Source organism: Lytechinus pictus, chromosome 10, assembly GCF_037042905.1.
Source record: "Lytechinus pictus isolate F3 Inbred chromosome 10, Lp3.0, whole genome shotgun sequence".
Lineage (NCBI taxonomy): Eukaryota > Metazoa > Echinodermata > Echinoidea > Temnopleuroida > Toxopneustidae > Lytechinus > Lytechinus pictus.
This window is the reverse complement of record NC_087254.1, coordinates 21,139,259-21,164,445: the sequence shown is the minus strand read 5'-3', so window position 1 is coordinate 21,164,445 and position 25,187 is coordinate 21,139,259. Positions and strand designations below refer to the sequence as shown.

Sequence of the window (25,187 nt, the reverse complement as noted above, 5' to 3'; positions counted from 1 at the left end):
CATTCCAATATCAACAATTCACAATAAAAAAAACCTCAACGAATCATGATCTCACAATAAAGACAAAATTAAATAAATTCTGAGACATAATTTAGGAGCGAAAGTAATCCAACAATCCAAATTAGCACTTTATAAAACCAAAGCGAACCCATGTAGAAGGGTTTACTGACGGTTGGTCGAATATCACTTGGTCTAATCCAGTAGCGTACCTAGGATTTTCCACAGGGGGGGGGGGGGCAAAATCGTCCGCCAAAAAATTTTGAGAGGAAAAAAAAAGTCTTCAACCACAAATAAAGATTTCGTACCAGGAAAAAATAGACAAGCAAAAATATAAAGAAAATAAAAAATAAATCAAAAAAATATATGAAAGGTCCTCAACAGGATATAAAGGACATTTTGCACCAGAAAAAAATTAAACTTCAGAGGGGCCATTGGCGGCTGGTAAGGGGTGGATGGCATGTATACATTCCTTGCATGGGTTGTGACTCGTCAGGGGGGGGGCAGTCTGCCCCCCCCATAGGTACGCTAGTGGTCTAATCATCAGATGGGCTAGCAACATTCGGGCTACACCTACTTGTTGATATACAAGTGAGGATTAGACCAACTGCACATTAGAACAACTGCAATATAGACAAATAAATAATGGACCAAGTGAGGATTAGAACAACTAGTATTAGACCAACCGACTATTTAGACAAACTGGTATTAGACCAAATGCAATTAGACCAAATGACAATTAAATACATGAGACGAAATGGCAATTAGACCAAATGAAAAAAAGACGAAGTGACAACATTTGCCCAAATGGGCATTAGACCAAGTGGTCATTAGACTGACTATTAGACCAATTGTTCATTAGACCAATTGGCTATTGTGGTCATTAGACCAATTGAATATTAGACCAAGTGGAAATTAGACCAAACGGTCATAATACCATATATGACAATTAGACCAAGTGAACATTAGTTGAAGTGGAAATTAGACCAAGTGGTGTTAGACCAACTGAAAATGAGACTAAATGGCTTTCAGCCAAATGCTCATTAGATGAATTTGATTAGCCCAAGTGGAAATTAGACGAATTGGTTATTATACCAAGTGAGAATTAGACGAATTGGATATTACTTCAGAGGACTGGTTGTAGACGAAATGGGTTTAGACTAGATCTATGTAAAGTTGGGCGAACTGATAAGTAGACCATGTGGTATTATACCATCCGATAGTTTTTCGTGGTCGTCGAAGTCGAAAACTTGAGTCTGAATTTGTAAAGGGGCGAACTGCTCGGCCGAGCAGTAGTACGTACTACATGTACAGACAGTGTTTAAGTTTCTTCGCTTCCACAATTCAAAATGACAGCGCGCACCGTGCTATCAGGCAGGTTTCAAGACGTATTTCAAGTGGAAAATATCGGGCGATTCTAACCTCAATTTCAAAGGTAAAGCGACGTTATCGTATTTTAATTTGATAGTCTGCGGATTTTTGTAGGTCAGTGTGTTGTTCGATCAATATTAGAGATCGAACAATAATTTTTCTGATACCATCTTTTACACAGGGGCAATGGCGAGACTGAGCGTGGTATGGCATTGCTTTCATGTGAGCTCAAATCAGACGAGGAACCGGCCAGCGCCAGCTCGCGAGTATCATCCCAACCGCGGCGGGCCGTCAATCGCCCCAACCGCGGCGGGACGCGATATTAATTTTTTTCCTCGTCAACTTTTGAACAGGAAAAAAACCGGATCGTCCCTCCCGCAACACGTCGACCCGCCGCGTCGGGACGCCAAAAATAATAAGTTTGCGATCCCTTAATCAACTACTTATTTAACTTATCAATAACAAGAAGAGTTGGCTTTGGCTGCAAAATGAATTAATAAATAAACAAACAAACAAATGAATAAATTAATACAAATATATCAATATATACATAGATTAATGAATGGAAAAAATGGAATAAAACAATTCATGTAAATGAATGAATCAATGAAAGATTAAATTTAAATGAATGAATGAATGAATTAATAAAATAAATAAATAAAACAATTAATATAGTTTCATAAATAGATCAATGTATTTTCAAATCTAAAAAGCAAACTGTTTTAATTGAATACTGATCCTTTAAAAAAATCATCTTATACCCTTTTTAAACAGGATTTTCTTAGCCCCGGACTATCGCTAACCCCGTACTATCCTTAACCCCGTACTATTTTTTTTCCTTTTCACACATGCCAAATTGTTATTGCTAACCCCGGATAAGGAATGCTTGCTTTTCACACACGAAACTCGCTAACCCCGGACTAGTGGTAGCTTATTCACTCGTACCCTTTTTACACACGCTAAAATTTCCTTAACCCCGTACTATAAATTGCCATTTAGCCCCACCTATAGTACGGGGTTAAGCTTAGCCCACTTTCGTTTTACACTAGCGATCTTAACCCCGTACTATCGCTCTTAGCACCGCAATTGCTGGGATAACCCTGCTTTTTTGCAGGGCCAAATAATCCCGTACTAAAGGTGGGGTTAGCCCACTTTGCAAAAATGCTGTGTAAAAAGAAAGTGGGCTAAGCTTAACCCCGTACTATAGGTGGGGCTAAATGGCAATTTAGCCCCACCTATAGTACGGGGTTAAGGAAATTTTAGCATGTGTAAAAAGGGTATGAGTCAAAACCAATATCCATTATCATTCCATAGGTACCTAACATGCTACACATACATGTACAGCACTATTAAATGTAAATCCTTTGGGTGAAACTCATATATTTAATCTCATAATGCCTTGAATCTCCCAGGGAAAGATCATGAAGACAACTTACCTTGTAATCCACAGTAGTAACAGTTTTGTTTATCCCATTGGCCGAGTTGACAAAATGATGGATTCCAATGGCAGCTGTCTCGTTGCCATAGTAACCAACTCCTAATATCCCTCTGCATGAGAATAATAAGATCAGACAGATGAATAAATACAAATTAATGGCTTGTACTTGTAGGATTTATGTATCGGACAGGTTTGTAATTGGGTAATGACAGTTCAACAACATAAAACACATGACAGGGAAAGCTGACATTCTACATTGCAGTGGATATTTCATCCAAATACACTTCAGCTACTATGTTGTCGTTAAAAATGTTCACAGTGCCTTAAAATACATCAGTTAAATAATTGAAAAGTTAATTAATTTCAAATTTAGCAAAGTCATAATTTGTCGACTTCACATTATCAGGATTTAAATGAACATCCAAGGCCATCAAGGCCATGGTCATGGATACCCTATTTATTGGCATACACAGTATTATACCTTCTCACTAGCCGTGGAGACTGGTTTGTCGTCCCCCCCCTGCTTTTTTTAACTTTCCCATAATTTGTGCTTAATTTAGTTCAATAATATGTCCTTTATAAAAACCAGGCCTTGCCCTTAAAATATTGAAGTGACCTATACTACAGTACTTGTATGATATAGATTGTTGTGATCATGGACTTACAACGCCCATGTTGTGATATGTTGTGTAATCCAAAGGGCATCATTTCCAAGACACATGTAAGTCTGAATTGATAAGACTAGACCGAGAATCTGCTGTAACTATGGCAACAACAAGGGCAAAGTGTTCAAGGTTGCTTATTTGTGTACCTGAACTGACAAAGATATTTTGCTATGAAATGACGAGCCTCGAGGGAGTGGTATAGAAATAGTTCCATTGAAAGAGGCTAAGCATAACACACTCAAGGGAGAAGCATAGAAACTGGCTAAAGTCTGAGTGATTGTGATATTAATGATTTAAAGGGGTAATGTATGTAGTCTACAGAAAACAGAAAAAACAGAAAAATATGAATAAATGTGGCTTACATGTGCATAAATGGTTTGTGATGTTTTAGGGCCTTTTTGGGACTAGGAAGTAAGGCTTGTGGGTGTGGCCCTCTAGAAGAGGTGTACATGTAGGCATACCTGTACATACTAAACTACTAGGTATATTTTTATTTTCAGGTGGGAAACAAAAGGATAAAACTTATTCTCTTTTCCCCTTCCTAAAGAATAGCATATAATACATGTAGCCAACATTTAGATGTTAGCAGGAGACAATCTCATTGTAAGTTGTAGAGTTATATTTGATTACTTTCATTTGTTTTATTTTACAACAGAATATTGCTCAGAATTGCAATGCTACATACATGTACATGTTCTCATTGCAATTAGGCCGAACCAAGATGTCCCCTTTTTTATCACATTTTTTTCATTCTTTCTGCTTCTATGGGGATACTAAAGATTCAAAGTTTCTATCAAGGCTCTGCTCTAGCTTCTCATTTTTTGTCTCACCTGCATAGCAGAGTGAGACTATAGGCGCCGCTTTTCCGACGGCGACGGCGGCGGCGACGGCGGCGTCAACACCAAATCTTAACCTGAGGTTAAGTTTTTGAAATGACAGCATAACTTAGAAAGTATATGGACCTAGTTCATGAAACTTGGCCATAAGGTTAATCAAGTATTACTGAACATCCTGCCTGAGTTTCATGTCACATGACCAAGGTCAAAGGTCATTTAGGGTCAATGAACTTAGACCATGTTGGGGGAATCAACATCAAAATCTTAACCTAAGGTTAAGTTTTTGAAATGTCATCATAACTTAGAAAATATATGGACCTAGTTCATGAAACTTATACATAAGATTAATCAAGTATCACTGAACATCCTGCATGAGTTTCACATCACATGACCAAGGTCAAAGGTCATTTAGGGTCAATGAACTTTGGCCGAATTGGGGGTATCTGTTGAATTACCATCATAACTTTGAAAGTTTATGGATCTGATTCATGAAACTTAGACATAATAGTAATCAAGTATTACTGAACATCCTGTGGAAGTTTCAGGTCACATGATCAAGGTCAAAGGTCATTTAGGGTCAATGAACTTTGGCCAAATTGGGGTATTTGTTGAATTACAGCCATAAATTTGAAAGTGTGTTGGTCTAGTTCATAAAACTTGGACATAATAGTAATCAAGTATCACTGAACATCCTGTGCGAGTTTCAGGTCACATGATCAAGGTCAAAGGTCATGTAAGGTCAAAGAACTTTGGCCACGTTGGGGGTATTTGTTGAATTGCCATCATATCTCTATAAGTGTATTGGTCTAGTTCATAAAACATGGAAATAAGAGTAACCAAGTATCACTGAACATCTTGTGCGAGTTATAGTAGTTTTCAAAATCAGCACTGCTGCTATATTGAATCGCGTGATGCAGGTGAGACGGCCAGAGGCATTCCACTTGTTTTTTTTTCTCGTTAAACTTCAACATCATTTTTGGGATGACCTTCCCCTTTAAAGATCACACCAATCATCCAGTCTCTTGAGTTCAATACCACTATAGAGATTGACCTACTAATACTATTCAATAAGCCAAATCATATGTGATAGATGGTGAATGGAGCAACAGGAGGGCACAATATCTCAAATACCCTGGTTTGATATGTGGGTGACACCATGGACCTAGTACTACACTGATAACAATATAATTTCTAAATAAACTGAATTTCAGATGGTTATGAAAGATTTTAGATTCTGTGGCCATTTGAAGTCAATAATTTAATATAACCATGTACATGGATATGGCTTCCTAGGGCTTCACACATTCTCAAAGTCTGAGGTTAGAATTCAAAATGTGAAAGCTCTACATGTACATACACTAGGTTGCAACTTACTGGTGCTGCATTGTACATTACGAGAAATGATGACTTCAAGGGATGGTCCGGGCTGAAAGTATGTATAGCTTTAAATAAATAGAGTACAATTCACTGATCAAAATGCCGAAAATTTCATCAAAATCGGATAACAAACAACAAAGTTATTGAATTTTAAAGTTTATCAATATTTTGTGAAAACAGTCGTCATGAATATTCATTAGGTGGGCTGATGATGTCACATCTCCACTTGTTCTTTTGTATTTTATTATATGAAATTAGGTTTATTCAAATTGTTTCCTCCAAGAACTAGAAAAATTGGATTGACAACTGATTTAGTGTATTAGATATTTATTGCTGCAACTTATTTCATTAAAAGGGAGACATATTATTCACACAAGTATGAAATAATGAAAAATATAATGATTTTATGTAATAACATAAGAAAACGGAAAGTGGAGATCTGACATCATCAGCCCACCTAATGAATATTCATGACGACTGTTTTTACGAAATATTGCTTAACTTTAAACTTCAAAAACTTTATTTTTTGTTATCCGATTTTGATGAAATTTTCGGCATTTTGCTCAGTGAATTCTACTCTATGTATTAAGATATAAATATTTTCAGCCCAGACCATCCCTTTAATGTACACACCTACATGTACATGTTTGCAAATTATTGCAAGAGGACTATAAATGCTCCCAATAATTTGCAGATCATAGGACTCTTCATGCGAACTCGTGTCAACTCTTTTGACCATGAGTTTCTTGGTGCATTTCTGCTCAACTGCATGATGAGTAAAATGCTTTAAAAAAAAAAATGGGACCCCTCTTGACTAGATCGCTATTTGTAGCAAGTTGCCACCCATACAAGTTTTATCAGGATTACTCATCAAGACTTGCCACAACTCGTAGTATAACTCGCCCATGTGTACAATGTACATGTAGATGTTGCATCCGTAACGGTATGCATCTATTCCACCCATCTCCCGATAGTGGGATAAATCAAGAGAATGTCAACAGCGCTAATTGATGAGACCAGTGGGGGCAGTCAACCTTAACACATCCAATTAATAACTTGAGAGTTTAAACCAGGAATGACTCATACAAGATGGGAACAAAGACAGAGATGGCACAAACAACACAGATGGTTTAATAGACTAGTGTCATTAGGTGATAAACCTTTCTGAATATGTTAATTGCTTGGGTTTGTCCGCATCCCATGTACATGTAGAGAGGGAGAGAGAATGCTGGCTGTGTTGAATGTTTGCATGCTGAGTACATGTATCAATTGAATGCTGAGAACAATTGCATGCTGTGCATGTCAATATGGGATTGTTATTGACAAGGGAGTTTTCCCCACCCTTTCAAGCAGATATACACACCTTCGTGTTGTGCACTTGTACTTGTCATGGATTGATTGCTACACAGTATTGGGTTATACACTCAAATACATACTGTACACATATCAAAGCCCAATTCAGGATTTAGTACAGACCTTTATATTCATGTACATGTATGTACTGTTATTTGTTTTCAAATGGTCATTAACATGTACTGTACATTTACAATATGCTTGAATATACTGTATTTAAAAATTGTGAACACAAATATTGTGCAAGGAGGACTACACCTGTATGGGTGCCTTTAGTTTACATGTATGTACCACAAATAGAATCACAAATTGAAATGCATTCTCTCCCCCTCTTTTCTAAAACCAAATCCACTATCCATGCATCAGTGAATTTGACTCAGGAAGTCTATGAGGCGCCATTTGTAACAAACTTACGACGAACGATCATTATCTACTTAATACCGATAATAACAATTATTATATATAATTTAAATTTTATTTGTAAATAATTACTATTACGGGTATATAAATTAACATTTCTAATTTTTTATAACTCCAAGTCATACTTCGTTATTTATAATTAATAACAGTTGGACATTCCATTATTTATAAATAATGAAAAACAAAAAATCATTAGTTAAAAATAATGGAATGTCGAACTGTAATTATTTATAAATAATGAAGTAGTATGACTTGGAATTATGTATAAATAATTTATAATAGTAATCATTTACAAATAATATGTAAATTATAAATAAATAATTGTTAATAAATAATCATAACAAATGATTGGTCAATATAATTTTGTTACAAACGGCACCTCATAGGAAGTCAGCCTAAAAGTCAACCTTGGAAGGTTAATGTACACAAGCATCGATGTCCAAACTAGACAATGACCTAAATGCATTTATTTTTCAGCGCCAAATGCCCGGGGGCCACTTCCATTGACGAGTGAATACCATGCGTGACCATGGGGTTTCGAAAAGCACCCTAAACAGGTATTTACCATGTTCTGAAAATGCACACCTTAACAAGTATTGGCATGTGGAACCCTACCCTTAAAGGTCAAGTCCACCCCAGGAAAATGCTGACTTGAATAAACAGAGAAAAATCAAACTAGCATAGTGCTGAAAGTTTCATCAAAATCGCATGTAAAATAAGATAGTTATGACATTTTAAAGTTTCGCTTATTTTTTACAAAACAGTGATATGCACAACTAGGTGAGTCAGTCGATGATGTCCATCACTCACTATTTCTTTTGTTTTTTATTGTTTAAATTATACAATATTTCATTTTTTATAGATTTTACAATAAGGACCAACTTGACTAAACCATATAGTATTAAACAATGCTAATTCCACATGTTCAGGGAGGAATTAATCGTTGTATCACTTGACAATGAGGAGAAAATTAAAATATTTCATGTTTCATATAATAAAATACAAATGAAATAGTGAGTGGATGACGTCATAGTCTCCTCATTTGCATACCAGCCAGTATGTGCATATAACTGTTTTGTTAAATTAAGCGAAACTTTAGAATGTCATAACTTTCTTATTTAACATCTGATTTTGATAAAATTTTCATTGTTATGCTTGTTAGATTTTTCTCTTTTAATTCAAATCAACTTTTTGTTGGGTTGGACTTGTCCTTTAACAAGTAGGGCGTACTGGAAACAAAACAGTACCCTTGACAAGTATTCCCTGAATTGCCCCCCTAAATATGTACAACGATATCTTAATTGCTATATCACGGACAAGATCACAGACGGGCTTTACCTTTATTTTCATTGGGTTTTGTACCACCCCTCACACCTCGCTCAAATCTGACCCTAAACATGGAGTGTTGGGGCAAAGAGATATTTAAGTCTTTTCATACCCTCGCAAATTGGACCGCAAACACAGTTTTCCTAGCGATATATATACCCTTGTTACGTACGTAACGTGCCCTATCTTGAAAAAGAGATCCTTTTTACATGTTTTTTTTGGTCATGCACGGTATCCACTCGTCAATGGAAGTGCCCCCCCCCCCTCGACCAAATGCTATTTATTGCGATTTGGACTTAGTTCTTTTTTAAAACTGACAAAAAGAATTGATTGAACGCAACCATGGTTTAGTTTGAAGTACATGTACATGTACACTGTATTTTGAAAACGACAACACACTACTCTCTTTGTAGTTCATCTGAATTTTTGGCCCTTTCTAGATACATAATCATATGATATTGAGTGTAGTAAGTATGTATAATTTTGTTGTCGTACAGACAGGCTATTCTATGACAGCCACGTTCATACTCCAGCACTGTTGAAGTGAAATGAGCGTAGTAAAGTAAGATGACAGGTGATATTAGGCTGCTGATAGCTGATAAACTGGTAATCCCATTTGAGACGGAGTTCACAGCCTCTCCTAATCATAATATCTTCATTCAACACAGATTCTTCACATACGCCGCCATCGTCTGCATCACGGCGCTCATAGGATTGATGTCTCTCTCAACTAGATGCTAAATAAAATACCCTCCAACGTTCATGACTTCAATTTAGGGAAGTCAATCTTCAATGATTACTCCAATAGATTTCAATTAGAGCTCGAGCTTTCCTTATCATATCGACAGTGTACTCATATAGGCCTATCATACCAAATACTGAATAGACCGAGGCCAATATGTTTGAATCCCCCCCCCCCAGATTTATGTTGGTTATTTTCTGTTTTCATCACAAATCAACTGCATGAACATGTACTTGCACTTTAGGCATAGCCCTCATAGTACATCAGAATATTGATCACTTGAACAGTCTTCGCTCAGTTTGTTGCTCAAGATAAAAAGTGCATCTTTCTTTAATACCAGCTACATTGTACCAAGGTCAAATTTTTATGGAGGTCAAATCTTACAGGTCACCGACAAAGTCCATTAAAATATTTTTGGCTCAACAGAAAAGCTATCATACCAAGTTTGTAAAAGAGGTCAAATGTTCTAAAAAAAATAGTTCCTGCAAGTCTAATATGATCAGCACCCTGAAGGCCTACATCTAAAGAATGCATCACAACATACAATGATACCCCTTTCATAAACCCAATAAAACATATCCTCCAATTAGCCGCCTAAGAGTAATGCGGATAATTCAATAAAAATTGCGTTCACAAACTCCATAAATTATTTTTACGAGCGCCCGTCCTGAAAAAGGCGGATAATCGTCATGACAACTGGACACGCCCCCTCCAATGCGGTTGTGTTGGAAAAGGGTGACCTTGTGACCGCACCATGGCAATTATCCGCATTATTTGGAAATACGTTCATAAACTCAAAATCTTGTCCCGATGCCGCTATTATGCGGATAATAGCAGCATCAAAATAATGCGGATAACTCTTGTCCTCCTCTGATTTTACGACCAAATTATGCTGCTATTAGCCGCATAATTGTGTTTTATTGGGTTTATGAAAGGGGTATGAGATCTATAAACATCATCACTAAAATTATTCAGAAAGGTCAGTATCCATCAATCAACCAATTATTCTGTAAATTGGGGCTGTATTTAGAAGTGATGTAGAAATTGATACAGGATTCTAAAGGTAGATAGTTTTTAAGGAAAAAGTATAACATACTACCCTAAAGGATAGTGCACATCTAATGACTCAAAAGTTAGCAGTTCATATCACATCTAGATCTCTTCAAACCTTTCTCCACTTTTAACATCTTCAGAATTAATATCAACAGGCCTTCATTAGTTCTTGTTCTATCTACACACACAGCACTTGAATTGAGTTAAAAACTTCAAGACAGTAGGCCAACAATACATGTACATATATGCTTTTAATAATAAGTCTCCTCTTCGCATTATTGCATTAGGCCTGTACATCAGAAAAGGAAAGGAAGAACCAAAGGGGGGGGGGTAACATAGGCAGACAGAGGCTGCTTTAGACAGTCTTACTCACTTTCCTGTTGGCTCAAACGATAATTATGACCCCTTGTATGAGTCTTAATTCCCCAGTCTAAACTAGACTACGAGTCATTCTACAAGTGTGACAACTCAAATTTCCATCTATAAATACCCGTCTCAAATACAAATCAAAATGTCAAATTCATTATTTGGCTCATGAATGTAGAGTATAGCCTACACTGTAGGCCTACAGTGTATTTACAGAGTTGGGGAAAGGATTTAAACACACCTGTGAATACAAATATAATGTACACACTATTAAAAACATGAAGACCATGTATGTAGTTCAGGGGCCCGTCTTACAAGTGTTGCGATTGATCAGATCAATCGCAACTATGGAAAGCCAGCAAAGTCAACATATTAAATGCATGTTTGTAAAAAAAAAATTCTAGATATGAATGTACAGTATATCCATAAATTCATTGATTTCTTGACAATTTAGTGTGTTCTCCTTTGTCTGAACAAAGGACACCTTGCAAATTTCCTATAGAAAATATTACGACACTGATGAATTTCCATAGAGTTACGATTGATTGGATCAATCGTAACTCTTTGTAAGATGGGGCCCAGGACAACAAGTGGATATTACTATAGACATGTACATGTACATAAACTTTGAACACCTGTTATACAGGCCTACATGTACAGTATGTATGTATGTACAAGTAATATCTAGAACAATAACAATACATGTACTGTACATGCGCATACATGTACAGTACTGTAAAATATTAAATATTATTGAGGCCATGGTCACCAATCTACATCTTGTACAGTTTTGAAATATACCATATGGAAATCAGACAATTAGAAGCTTCGGTACCATCGGACGGCTTACCACCGATCGACATCAACACTGCGTGTGATGCTAAAATCAATACATTCAATACCAACATATGTACATTGTAATAGCATGCATTTCATGACATGTATGCATTCCTTGTACAGTATGGTACACTTGTTCTTAGTTTTTCTTATAATAGAATATTTCATTTTTGTTCAAATTTCAAATTCCAAATGTTCATGGAGGAATCAAACCAAATTATATTGAATAAAATTAAAAAGAAGAAACATTGGTGAGAAGGTGACCCTCTTTGCAAGCAGTACAAACAGTATAGGGAAAATACTTTTTTTGTGGAATTAAGCAATTTGGTCAAATGTCATTTGCGACTCAAAGCTTAATTAGCTTCTCTTGTTTAAGATCTGCTTTTGATGAAATTTCTGGCATTATTTGATTTTTCTCTATTCAAATAAATTTGTTGTTGAGGTGAACTTGACCAGCATTCAAATGAAATTGCTCAGCTCTCTGTGGTAATTCTACATGGATGGTGCAAATTGGTAGGTTGAGACTTTAAGGCCCGAATTCACAAAGGTGGTTTTGAAAACCCACGGTTGAGTCCACGGTTTATGTAGATTTCCTATCTAAATTACGCTTAATTTAGCGCGTATCGGGCGTGTGTATGAAAAATGTCCAATCTTGATGCGCGCTTTTGTCACAGTGCGCCAAATTGACGCCTGTTGCCATGGTTATCAACGCTATATTATTCATGAGTCCTATGTTTTTATTCATGAGTCCACTCTTCAAACAGTGGACTCATGAATAAAATAGCGTATCTAACCATGATAACAGGCGTCAATTTAGCGCACTGTGACAAAAGTGCGCATCAGCATTGGACATGTTTTATACACGCGCCCGATACGCGGTAAATTAAGTGTAATTTATATAGAAAATCTGCATAAACCATGGACTCAACCGTGGGTTTTCAAAACCACCTTTGTGAATTCGGGCCTAAGAGTTAATCTTATTATGATGATGAACGATTCCCTGGTACTTTTATGAGTATCACGGATGTATCTTCGAGAGCATAATTAGCATCATGCCTCTCCACCAGCAGCACGGACCTGTGCATTGAATCTATTATGCATAGAACTGGAAATTTAATATGACTGCTTCTCTGAATAACCATCAACTTGTGTATGTATTCTGGCTGCGGCTGTGAAGGCTCAACAATATGTGAGAATGTATGAATACAGACGGGTACCTGCACAATTCTACATACAAAAAACTTACAAGTGCTTGTCTCTAGCAATGGTACGACTTGGTTGCAACATGTATTTCAGTTTCACACTGAACAGTGTTATTGTTCTCTGAATAATATGAGCTGTAAAGACCTGTTACAGTATGGTGTTGGTGAAAGTAATGAAACCATGAAAGAAAATATTAAAAAACAACATAGTAGCCAATCTGTATAAAGCCTACTGCTTGTAAGAAATTACCAAAATTTGGTATGGTTTACATGTATTTGGTCATTGACTTTTATTCTTTTAGTTTTTACAGACACAAAACTTTACCTATTCGAAATATAGTTTCAGTATAAAAAATTATGTGTCATAAACATCCATATTCCTCTTTTCTTCTTAATAGCACTTGGTAAATTCTATACTGTACATTATATATTTAATGAAGATTAAAATCAAGGTTTTCCATGGTATTCCAAAATGCCAAGTTTACTATCACATTCACAAAATACATCATATTCTTTATTACATCATGACCCTTTGGTTTATTGATAATACATGAATGTCTGCCTTTACGTCTTACATGTTTGTACAAGTTATTAAATAGTGAATTCATTCTCAAGAATTGCGTTAATATCAAGATCTGCTTTAAGCCCCAGATGGTTTTCGAATAGGTCTAATATGATTCCTGAATGATCTGATTAGGCCAAGTCGAATGACATGCGTCAGCTCACCTGCACCCCTAAATTGCATTTTAGGATGACATGCATGTCATGTACTGAACGTTCATGGAAAGTTCAGTAACAATCAATAAATTGAGACTGGTGAATTCTTGCCAATCTGACAAGTTTCCTACATGTAAATGTACTGTGTATGTACATGTATGCACACAATTATAAATAGGCCTATGTAATAAAATACCCCCCCAAAAAAATTACAACCTGAGTGCTTTCAGACCCACCCTAAAACCAAAAATACTTAGTATACATGTATAGTATATGATCAGGAAATATTACCTGGTCTGGTCTATTCTCATCAGCAAATGTCCGCCAAAGAATGGTATTTTGAAGCATGAACAAGTTCTTGTAATGTACATGTATTTGGGTATTTAATTTTGATGATCAAGTTGGTCCCTCAAAGAACAAATAGATAGAGAGAGAGAAAATAAAATCAAGTACAACCATCACTGATACTTACAGGCAAATAAACCCTGCTATGATGAGAAATCTCTGCGGACACTTGACCGATGGTCTAGGCTGGCCGGGATCAACTGACCGTCGTCTCTTACAGCATAAGCAACAGCTGAAGAACAGTGAAACAACCAACGTCAGGAGAAGCCATAGAATTGGTATGGCAGCCCAGAAGATCAGACTCTGTTAAGAAATAATTCAGAATTTATTTTATCAATATTGCATCATTTTTTATTTAGATTTTTCATCACTTTTTCCCCTCCATAGGTCTACCTAAAATACCAAGCACCGGTAGCTGATCTCGCAAGAATCCTCTGCAATTCATGAATTTACTTGCAGAGAGTGGTCCTGACAATAAACATCAATTAGAAATGTGCACTGTGATATTATAAACATTCATGAACATTATTTGCAAATAATGTGCATTTATAATAAAAACTTACTATCTACATGTACATGTAGTTCTTGCTTGGTGTCATTTTATTTTGTCTGTTTGTTCAACTTAATTAACCTGCTGTGCTATACTTGTTCAGAATTTGTTTTTCATCTTTTGGTGGTGGTTGGGTTTGGTAAATTTTTACAGTTTGTACTATATGGGCAATCACAAGATATTCTTAACCATTCTTATTTTCAAGGGAATTTCAAGGGCTAGATTGGCAACTGGCCATAATTACCCCACCCTCTCTCTATTTCACTAAACATGTAAAGTTGGAAACAATGACCTCCATTCCAGTAGGAAAGTGGGTGTAACCGTATCCTATATCAGATAGCATCCTTTTATGACATTAGCCTTGTTCAGACTTCAGACCATTGTTGTAGGTCCATGTTCAGAAAAGGGTTCCTATTCCTCGTCAGAGTAACATTCTATTCTGGATGAAAATTCCAAAGATCTATATACCTTATCACGACCTAGACATACATACATGTAGGCTATTTTGGTTGTTATGTTATTCAGCCTTTGGCTGCGAGGCATGTTAATATTAAACCATTTTTTAATTGAATTGAATTGAAAACCGTCGGACAAAGCCCAGTCGGAGGAAAGTTCGGAGTAGTGCCTGGCCTGCCTGTACAGAGTTTACTCTGATATTCCTCTGACCAGGATTATCTTGGAGGTACAGTAGGTCGGAGCACACCTCTGTCCAGACGGCACTACTCTGACCTTTCCTCCTACCAAAACAGCCTACTGTACGTCTTGGTATGGGCATGCTAAAGATAAATACATGTATATATGGCATTTTAATCCATGCATCAGAGAATTTTACTCCAATGAGGAACCCCCACCTGAACAGCCTTGTACTTATTATTTAAAATTGGGAATTCCCAAAATACAATTAGTCCTATATCTTCCTGGTTGGCACTGATGACATTCAAGTACAGTTCATTCTATTCAATTTCAACTCTATAAAGCTGTATTATCTAACTGTACATTATCTCCTCTGAATACACTTCCTCAGTTGTATGGTTTATTTGAATTCCTGCTTATACAGGTGTACACAATAGACCCAAGACTGAAAGGAGTGCACTCACCTTCCTTTGTGAGTCAATACACAAGGCTATTCACTCAAATCTTTTGATGCTCAGTTGCTCAGAGTCATGGGATCATTTCTTTAAATTGTACCAAGTTTGGGTTTAACCGTTGATAGCTATAAACTTGGAGGTGGTGGGTTATTATTTTTTACTCACTTTATAAAGTCTCAAAATAAATGCTAACCGAAAAAAGTATGCATGATCAAAGCAATCACAATCACAATCAAGATCATACCACACAGACTTCTCAAAACTGCAAAATAAATGTGTTTTTGCACAATCAAAGGAGCAAACAAGATACCACAAAACTCACAAAAACACAAAAATTTTAAAAACAGAAAACTTGATTTTACCAACTTTTTGTATCTTGTGTTTTCTTCCAATTTCATTGTCTCTTGTTGAAAGGTAGCCATAACTATTAGAGTATGGACCATACCATACTCTTAAGTAAATAGATGTCTAGACTAACAGAGTCAGACCGACTCAGAGGTGAAATATAAGACATTCACCTAAACTCTTAAAAACTAAACTACTAAAGTAAAAGGCCTAATACATGCAGACTGACCGTATTAATTACTTAACCCAGTTTCATTTCACCTGCATTTTTTTCATTAACGGATTTTGTGTTTGTCAATTTCACTCTGATTTTCTAGCAGATTTGATGTTTTTATATATGGCAAGTTCCCCCAAGTCTGCGCAGTCCCCCTTGTCTGCGCACACGCGAATCTGCGCGATTCTAGTAAAAGATACCGGTACGCAACGAGCACGAGTTTTACACATGCAATACATAGACAGATGTTCATAAAAAAATCCGACTTAAAATGGTGGAAAAATAATGAATTTAGGGCATTTCATGTGACGGCCTCAAAATACAGCCTTTCTTCTCATCAAAATCCCTGAATCGTGTGCAAAGTGAATGAGTACGCAGACATGGGGTGCCATTTTTTTTCAATCTGAAAATGACTGCCCAAGGTTTTTTCAAGGAAATCCTATATTTTCTTTCATTTTTAATGAAAAATTTGGTACACTTACTCTTAATAATATAATATTAATAAGGAATATTATTAATTGAAAGATTTTGTGAGATAAGAAGAAATTCATGTTAAATCGTAACTCAAACTGTTAGGTGCACAGACTTGGGGCCCACCATTATACTTTATAGATCTAGATTCTACTTTTTTCTAGACTAGTTACCTTTCAAAATTCAATCATCCATCAATCATTCAATTTCAAACTAGACAAATGTTTGACTTTGATTGACTGAGACTTCCCTGCTCTACTGAGTGTCAGTGTCAAACATGAAAAACTTGAACTTTAGTTAAGATAAGCAGAGGTTTTCATTTTACTCATATCAATCATGCTTGAAAGTTTATAATCATACTGTACCTCAACATATTTCTTATTTGAAGGATCAAATGTGGAGTCTTGTTTCTTGAGTCCGTTGTACGAGATGTGCGGCCAGCTGTGGAAAAACTCTGCCAGCCAAAAAACTGAGTAGCTTTGCAAATATGAATGTTCTATTAATTGCCACATGATCACTCAATCAAATAATACTGCAAAGAGACAAATGTCGAATAATATCCATGGATCCTATTTGAGAAGAAATAGTAGTTCCTATCTGTTGCTTAGTTGGAGTAGCTTCAAGTTCGAGTCGAGTCAACGAAAGTCGACCCGCCTGTGAATGAATGAACTGTACTAGCATGCAAGCGCAATGAACGTCGATATGCGATCAAAGCGGGCACTCGACTGTGTTTTCGTGGGAAATCATCGGGGGCCGAAAAGCAAAGCTACTAGATGATGCGAAAATGCCGATGAATTGACTCAACGTGTGTATGCGTGTGGGTGTGTGCTAAAGTTGTAATAAGAAGAAAAAAAAGATATCGTATCATTAACTGTAGATGGCGCCCATGCAGATTTGCTCAAAAGTCAATTGATCCCAACATTGGAGGGGGGTATCGAAAGATGATGAGGAGGATGATGATGGTGATACACAAGTTTATGTCTTGTGACCCTTTCTTGTATCAAAATGAGATACATGTACCTTTGATTTTCTCATTTCAACATTGCAGGAGTGAATTTACTTACCATATCGTGGGAAACTTTGTAATAACAAAAAGAAACATTTAATCTAAACATCGGATTAAATAAGAGTTATTCACTGAGAAATTTGCAAAAAATTCATCAAATTCTGATCACAAATAATGAAAGTATTGAATTTTAAAGTTCAGTAATAGTTTGTGAAATTAGTTATATGCACATTGTCATGAATATTCAAAAGGTGGGTTAAAGATGTGACATTTTCATAATTTCATACAATGTGTGTAATATGTGTATGATATGTCCCCCTTATATTATAATAAAATAAGTTGCAGCAATGAATATCTAATGCACTAAATCAGCCGTCAATCCAATTTTTAAAGTTCTTGAGGACAAATATTTTGAATAACCAATTTCATGTAATAAAATGCAAAAGAACAAGTTAGGATATGACATCATCAGTTTGCTCATTGAATATTCATGAAGACATGCACAAAACAGTTTCTCTGAAATAGTGCAAATGTCTAGAATGTCAGAACTCTGTTATACCTTGTCCGATTTTGATGAAATTTTCAGTGTTTTGTCTGATATTTCTTTATCTATTCAAATCATATTATATTTCAGCGTGGAGTTCCCCTTTAAGAAAGGGCCTCCAGTGATGTGCAACTATATGAAAGCTCTTGGGGAAAGCTTTATGCTACACCAGCCAGGAATCTGCATAGCACCTAGACCAAAAGCTTTGGTCTCTTGTTATGTTGGTTGTTCCGCTGAACTCTGTTGGCTCCACTCACCAATTACAGAGGAGAAATACTTTTTTTTTTTATGTTTAAAAACTCGTTGAAACAGTCGGCTGCCAGCTGTCTACATAGCACCATGGTAGTGTTTTGGAGTTGTACCTACCTACACTAGGACCCATTTCATCGAGACATACAACAGTGGTCATTTGGCCATTATTTTAACTACCATGGTAATAGGGCCGAGCAGCCAATCACAATTAAAGGAGAATGAAACCTTTGGAACAAGTTGGCTTGTGTGAAAACAGAAAAATCAGAGAAACAGATCAACGAAAGTTTGAGAAAAATCAGACAAATAATGAGAAAGTTATGAGCATTTGAATATTGCAATCACTAATGCTATGGAGATCCTCCAATTGGCAATGCGACAAGGATGTGTGATGTCACAATTGAACAACTTTCCCTTTGATGGACTATAAAATACCCCCAAAATGTATCTTTTTGCTTTTTCTTATGGTGAAATAAACTCTTCATCCATGACTTATTCTTTAAAAATCTGTATTACTTGCTCTCCTATAGAAAGAACACATGATCTACTGATAGATGTGATAAAAGAGGTAGTTTAAGTGAAATATATACTAAAGTAATGGGGAGAGTTGTTCACAAGTGACATCACACATCTTTGTCGCATTGCCAATGGGAGGATCTCCATAGCATTAGTGATCGCAATATTCGAATGCTCATAACTTTCTCATTATTTGTCTGATATTTCTCAAACTTTCGTTGATCTGTTTCTTTGATTTTTCTGTTTTCACACAAGCTATCTTGTTCCAAATGTTTCATTCTCCTTTAAGGTTTCCAACTTTCCATGGTACATGTAGTTACAATAATGACATAGATAACATAGTTGTAAGTCTTTATTAATGCTAAAAGTTGTCAATGTAGCATTGTTTTACAACTAAAACCAGAGGAAATATAGAGTACATATTAACAATTAACCACTAACTTAAAAAAAAGGGCTAAACATAGAAATTGAGACATAAGGAGGGTTAGATTTTTTTTTATCAAAATGGTGAAATTTATTCATACATTATCATTTTCCACATGTACAAGTACATATAGTTGAAACAAGAGTTGAGACAATGTGATATCAAGGAGGGCTTTACTCCGTATATGCTTGTTATTCTAAAAGTTTGTTATTATAAACATTTGTTATTCTGAAACACACAATTTGCATATACCAAGATATTCATTAGTCAAAAAATGAAAAAGGGTTAATTAATGTCAATCTTTTGCGGCATTATCCCTATGTTCTTTTTTATTTATTAAAAAAAAATGATAACACGGTTGGGTTTGTTATTCTGATAGTTTGTTTCCAACAATTTAAGATAAGGTTTGTTATTCCAATGGTTTGATAGTGCCAGTACTACATTTAAGTTATGCAAACATTACTTCATTTTTTCAGAATATTTACCGATCATTTTGATTTACAACTTGAAAAGGCTAATTTTAATAATTTACTGATTAATGGACCTTCAGACTTTAACAAACCATGTTTAATTTTCAGATTGACTAACATTCAGAATATTGAACCGTTTTAATTTTCAGAATAATAAATCTTCAGATGAACATACTGTAGTATACTACCCCAAATACATGTATTCAATTGGCAAGAAAAATCATCATCTCTCATCGTGCCCCCTCCCACATACATGCATCTATTATTAACGACATACCTGTGTTGCCCCGGCAAGGGCCGGCATAAAAGTAAACCAACCACCAATCTGAAAGTGAAGACCTTTTTTTTTGGCTTGTCAAATTTTTTTGTGGACGAAATCCCCTTCATTCTTCATTTTGGTTAAAACCCCCTTTTTTTTTTCCTCAGGAAAATGTGCCTCCCTTTCGAAAAAATCCTGGATCCACCCATGAGCGGTAGCCACTCATGAGCGCTTACCTCTGGTTGGATATCAGCACCGACTCTGTATGTTTTTTTTTCTAACAGTGACTCTTAACCCTGGATTTCACATACTTAACTGCTTGTCTTACCCTGCTATTTTGCAGGGCCAAATAATCCTATACTATATAGGTAGGTTAACCCACTTTGCAAAAATCCTGAGAGAAAAGAAAGTGGGCTAAGCTTAACCCAGCGGGGCTAACTTGCCATTAGCCTTACCTACAGTACAGGGGTAAGAGAAATTTTGCCTGAGAGAAAAGCATTACCGGTATAAGGTCTACCAAAAATGTAATCAACAGAATGTGAATAAACTCCTCCAAAAGTATCAGTAATAATATACATTCAGATGAAAGTATTTACTTACAGAATTCTGTATTCTTACTTGTCTATAAAGGTCACATTTTTTGTTTCCCTTGGGTGGTCACTACAGACAAGTTTTACGTTACTTTTTCCTTTTTATTTCAGGAGTAAATTGTATTTTGCCCTTTGCACACATGTTTTCTCACTGAACAAGGCCTGTAAATCTATATCTTTGCAAACGTCCTCATAATAACTTCTGTGCACATAAAAATCCTTTCTAAATCTATTTGCCTAATTTTTGTATTCAAGGCCAGTGAGGCCAGAGTCTTAAGGGTATGTGTAAAGGGAAAGTATTCTTTCACACTAACACTTTTAAGATGAATACTAGTTGTGGTAACGATCTCAAAAACAGAATCCAATTAAATTACCACCAAACGGTTTGTATGTATAAATAAATATGTGCCAAATAGCTCTGGAGAAAATGCATAATTGCTGAGAAATGAGCAAAATAAGCATGGAATTCCATCAAAATGTCTGTTATTTTTTGAAGCAATATTAATACACTGTCCGACTTATGCTTTTCTATGTTAGTGATCATCAGAATTATCGATTTTGAGCTAAGATTTCACGATTTTACAAAGATAAGTTTACATATAACGTAACAGATCGAGATGTATGATAATATCTTGACAACTAACCTTGATTTAAAAGACTTTCTCAGGGAATAATTGTTTGCTGCAACTACTTTCTTTTAGCTTTAAATTCAGGAGTCACAACACAGCATGTAGACCTGTAGACTACATCATAGCAAAATTAAATGTTGCACTGACAGCATTTGAAACTGTCAGGTGAATAAACAATACATGTGAATATACATGTAACCATCCAGTGGAAATTGCATTATTTGATCAGTCAAGATATCCCTAAAATAGTGTCATGATATAGTATGGTTTCTGACCCTTGACCTTCAATCAGAGGGACATGGGTTCAAATCCAAGCCACTGTGCTGATTCTTTCAGCAAAATAAAAAGCATTCACATCCTGCTGGGAGTGCTGGAGTTGACCCAGAAAATGTGAACTAGAAAACTTGAATATGCCCAAGCATCTGAAAGCACTACTGGAGTCAAAGCAATGCCCTTTGAAACAGCATAAATATTATGCACTCCTATTATGCACTGTACAAAACAAAATATTCAAATATGTATCTTTGTCCAACAAAAAATATGTCTATATTCAGAGTGCATCAATAAGATCACACATGAGTTTATCCTTGTAGCGAGATCCTTCATTCTTTTCTTTATCAACCTTATCTTCAACTTCTCTCTTGACAACAACATCATCTCCTTTTACCCTGGCCATCATCTCAGCTGCCTCTGGTTCTATCTTAACAGCAACTTTGCTATCAATGTTCTCAACATTGTCAGGTAACGACATAAAACACCCCTGAAGAATCTCCGTCACCTTCTCCAAGTGTTTTTGGAAACGTTCTGCCGTATCAAGTCTCTGTCGTTTCTGCACCTCCATCATGACACGCAGCGTTTCCCTGGCTTGGTGTGGACGAAATTCATTGATCAAATGATGCATGTGAATGAAGAGGAGATTCATATCGTCCAACTTTTCCTCTCTCCTTGGCCCGTTCGGACAGACGATAAGTGTGTCTATGAGGTCGAGGAAGTTCACAAGAATGGAATGGTTGATTTTCTTTAGCTCCTTCTTGTGGTCGAACCGCTGCGGATGAAGACGCTTCAAACCCTGCGACTCGAGAGGACGAATGATATCATCATTGGAAACGAATGTGGCTCCAAACATTCCATATGCTTCTTGTACGGGTAGAGGAGGTTTAGGCGTGGTCTTGTTGAGTACTCGCTCATCAGTGTAGTTAGCAATATACATCATTGGAGGGAGAGGGAGAGAGCTTACTCCCTGTGGTTCATTCATGTTGTCTGCAGAAAAATAAGAGGGAAAATAAGTTAACAATATTATCAAGAAAGTGCCAATTATCTTATAGTGTGGAAATGTTTTAAATCTTATTTGATTAATTTCTTCCATCTTATTTCCTTTCAATTTCTGTTGCCGGTACATGATTAATGTATTTGGCATGGTAAATTGGTAAAAATAATACTTTCATAGCCAGCCCAATTCAAATGCCTATTTTTAGCAAACTCATTTGAGATCAATTTTTGCAAAGCTTTTCTCTCCAAAAAAAAATGCATTAATCACCTGAATTTCAGCCACACAGGGAAAAGTTATATTCTTGCTTCGATCTCTATGCTGATTGTTTTAATACTCAGTCACACTTTGTCTTTGCCAAATACATGGCCTAAGTTGACGTAAAAATTGAATTTAAAAAAAGATCAAATTTCCATTTGAACTTTTTTTTAAATCCGCGGGGGGGGGGGGGGGGGGGGTGTTTCACAAAGATTTAACTGTATGACTTAAAAGTTAAAGTCGCAATGAAACGCGCAATCCTATTGATCAATAGACAATACGTAGTGCGCGTCCTCTTGGCATGATCTGACAAATGTAGTCACGCCTGGCTTTACATGTAACGTTAGACCTAGGCTAGACCTGATGATGTATACCGCATGTGACAACTTGGACCAAAGGCTTTGGTCTCTGTCAGCGGCGTAACAGGGGTCGCGGGCCAGGGGGGCAAGAGCCAAATTTTTCCCGGATGCGAGTAAAGTGAATTGAATTTGTTAAGTCGCCAGCGTGCAAAGCGAGCTGGAAAAAAAAATTGCCTATTGAAATTAAATTCTAATTATGTGATAGATTTTTCCATTATATTCAGCAAATAACACATTTCATTGTTTCCATTCATTTCATTATACGTTGTCTCCTAAAATTTATTTTATTTCCTCTTGGGTGTGGAACCAAGACCCCCCCCCCCCCCCCCGCGCCTGTATGCCAGTGATTGAACGTCATTGAACGGGGGCGTTATAGAGCCATTTGATGGTTATAGATGAAGAGCCCCTACTGCGGGTACTGCAAAGCCCCGGTAGCTTATTTGCATAAAATTTAGCAAGCTTACATGTATAGCACAATGTTGTGTGCAGTCCATCTTTCTTCTCGCTCTTTATTTTCAATCCTTGGCAGCCCGGTCATGTTATCGTTTTTCTTTTTCTTGTCCCTTTTCTTTTTCTTATCTAGCTTTTGACTTATTCCATTCTACAATGTACCTTCGTTTCCCGCTATTGTTTGCCATTTTGTCATCTTTTAATTTATTTCCCATCATGCTATTGCATCACATAAGCCTATTTTGGAATGATTTGTTCTTTGTCAAATGTTCTTCTTTCGCACCTTTTCCCGCTTTTTTTCCTTTTCCATAAAAAAAAAAAATCTTCGTTTTCTTTTCCCTTTCCTTTTCCTCCTTTCCTCCCCCTTTCCTTCTCCCTCCCTTTTTTTCTTTTCCCTGTTTTTTTTTATTTTCCCGGTGAAATCCGCCAGGGCCCCCCCCCCCCCCCCCCCGCCTGTTACGCCACTGGTCTCTGTTATATTGGTTGTTCCGCTGAACTCCGTTGGCTCGATCCACTCACCAATTTATACAGAGACCGAAGTTCTAACTCGATCTGTACAGGGACTCAATGCCAATGGCCATACTATGTATTAAGTTTGTATAAACCAGGGAAGTGGGAGTTGCGCGACAGCTGAAGTACTCCATGTAAGTCACTGTTTTTGTTGTTTTTTTCCTTTTTTAATTTTAGTTTTATTTTTTTAAGTTTAATTTTTTCCTATTTTGGTGCATTTCAGGCCAAAATGGAATAATAACCTGGCTTTATTTTGGTCCAGTTCTTATTTATATTATATAATTTCATAATATGAAATAAAGACGAAAATCGATGAGCCCCGTCAAGGGGATTTTGCATTGTTAAACCCCTAATGGCGGCTGCATGATCGTGAGCCGTCTGTGACTGTGTACGAGGAGAAATTTAAAAAACAATGTAAAAAGAAAAACTCCTCGAAACAGACGGCTGCCAGCCGTCTGTTGACGACTCAAATGCGACCCTAAGTTAGTCATACTTGACTCTTGACCCCCCTGAACTAAGTAATTTAAGGCACATGTGCAACACTAACTTCAGAGTCAGATTAACAATCAACACAGTATTACGCAGCTGCCTTTGCCTAGCCTTCACAAGCCAGACTCCTCCCCGGAAGTTCAGGCAGGCGAAGGAATAAAATACCGCACACATGAAACTTGCAATAAAATACCGCACACATGAAACTTGCCTCGCAGTGATCGATCACCGGCAAGTCATTAAAATAACTTAAATAAGCGTAAAATTTCGTATGAACTCACATTAGCCTGGATTGATGTTTGAGCCACTCGAAGACTGAAAATTTGAAACAAATTTCGAACAGATCAGCACTAGAAATAGGCAAGGAAAAACGAAGATTTCTCTTCTGCCGTACCTCTAGTCTAGCTCTTCGGCGCGGCGCCGGCTAGCTAGCTAGCTTGGATGACAATCGTCT

The 25,187-nt window shown here is 36.5% G+C and overlaps 1 protein-coding gene across 2 annotated transcripts; it reads right to left on the bottom strand.

The window, feature by feature from the left end:
• Window positions 1–19,512: 19,512 nt before the first annotated feature.
• On the bottom strand, window positions 19,513–25,187 carry LOC129269264 (mediator of RNA polymerase II transcription subunit 7-A-like). 2 transcript variants are annotated; one of them, XR_010294854.1, is made up of 4 exons: window positions 25,015–25,176; window positions 21,296–22,660; window positions 20,057–20,181; window positions 19,513–19,648 (listed from the first exon to the last, which is right to left on the bottom strand). XR_010294854.1 is itself a non-coding variant. In XM_064105537.1 (2 exons), exon 2 carries the CDS (start codon window positions 22,653–22,655, stop codon window positions 21,951–21,953), a length of 705 nt encoding a protein of 234 aa, XP_063961607.1. In that variant the 5' UTR covers window positions 22,656–22,660; window positions 25,015–25,187; the 3' UTR covers window positions 19,513–21,950. The 2 variants fall into 2 exon arrangements, 1 of the variants encoding a protein (XP_063961607.1); XM_064105537.1 differs by having other exon boundaries at window positions 19,513–22,660; window positions 25,015–25,187.

Coding starts and splice junctions, on each gene's coding strand:
- LOC129269264 (XM_064105537.1), bottom strand. CDS start 22,655: ATGAATGAACCACAGGGAGTAAGCTCTCTCCCTCTCCCTCCAATGATG.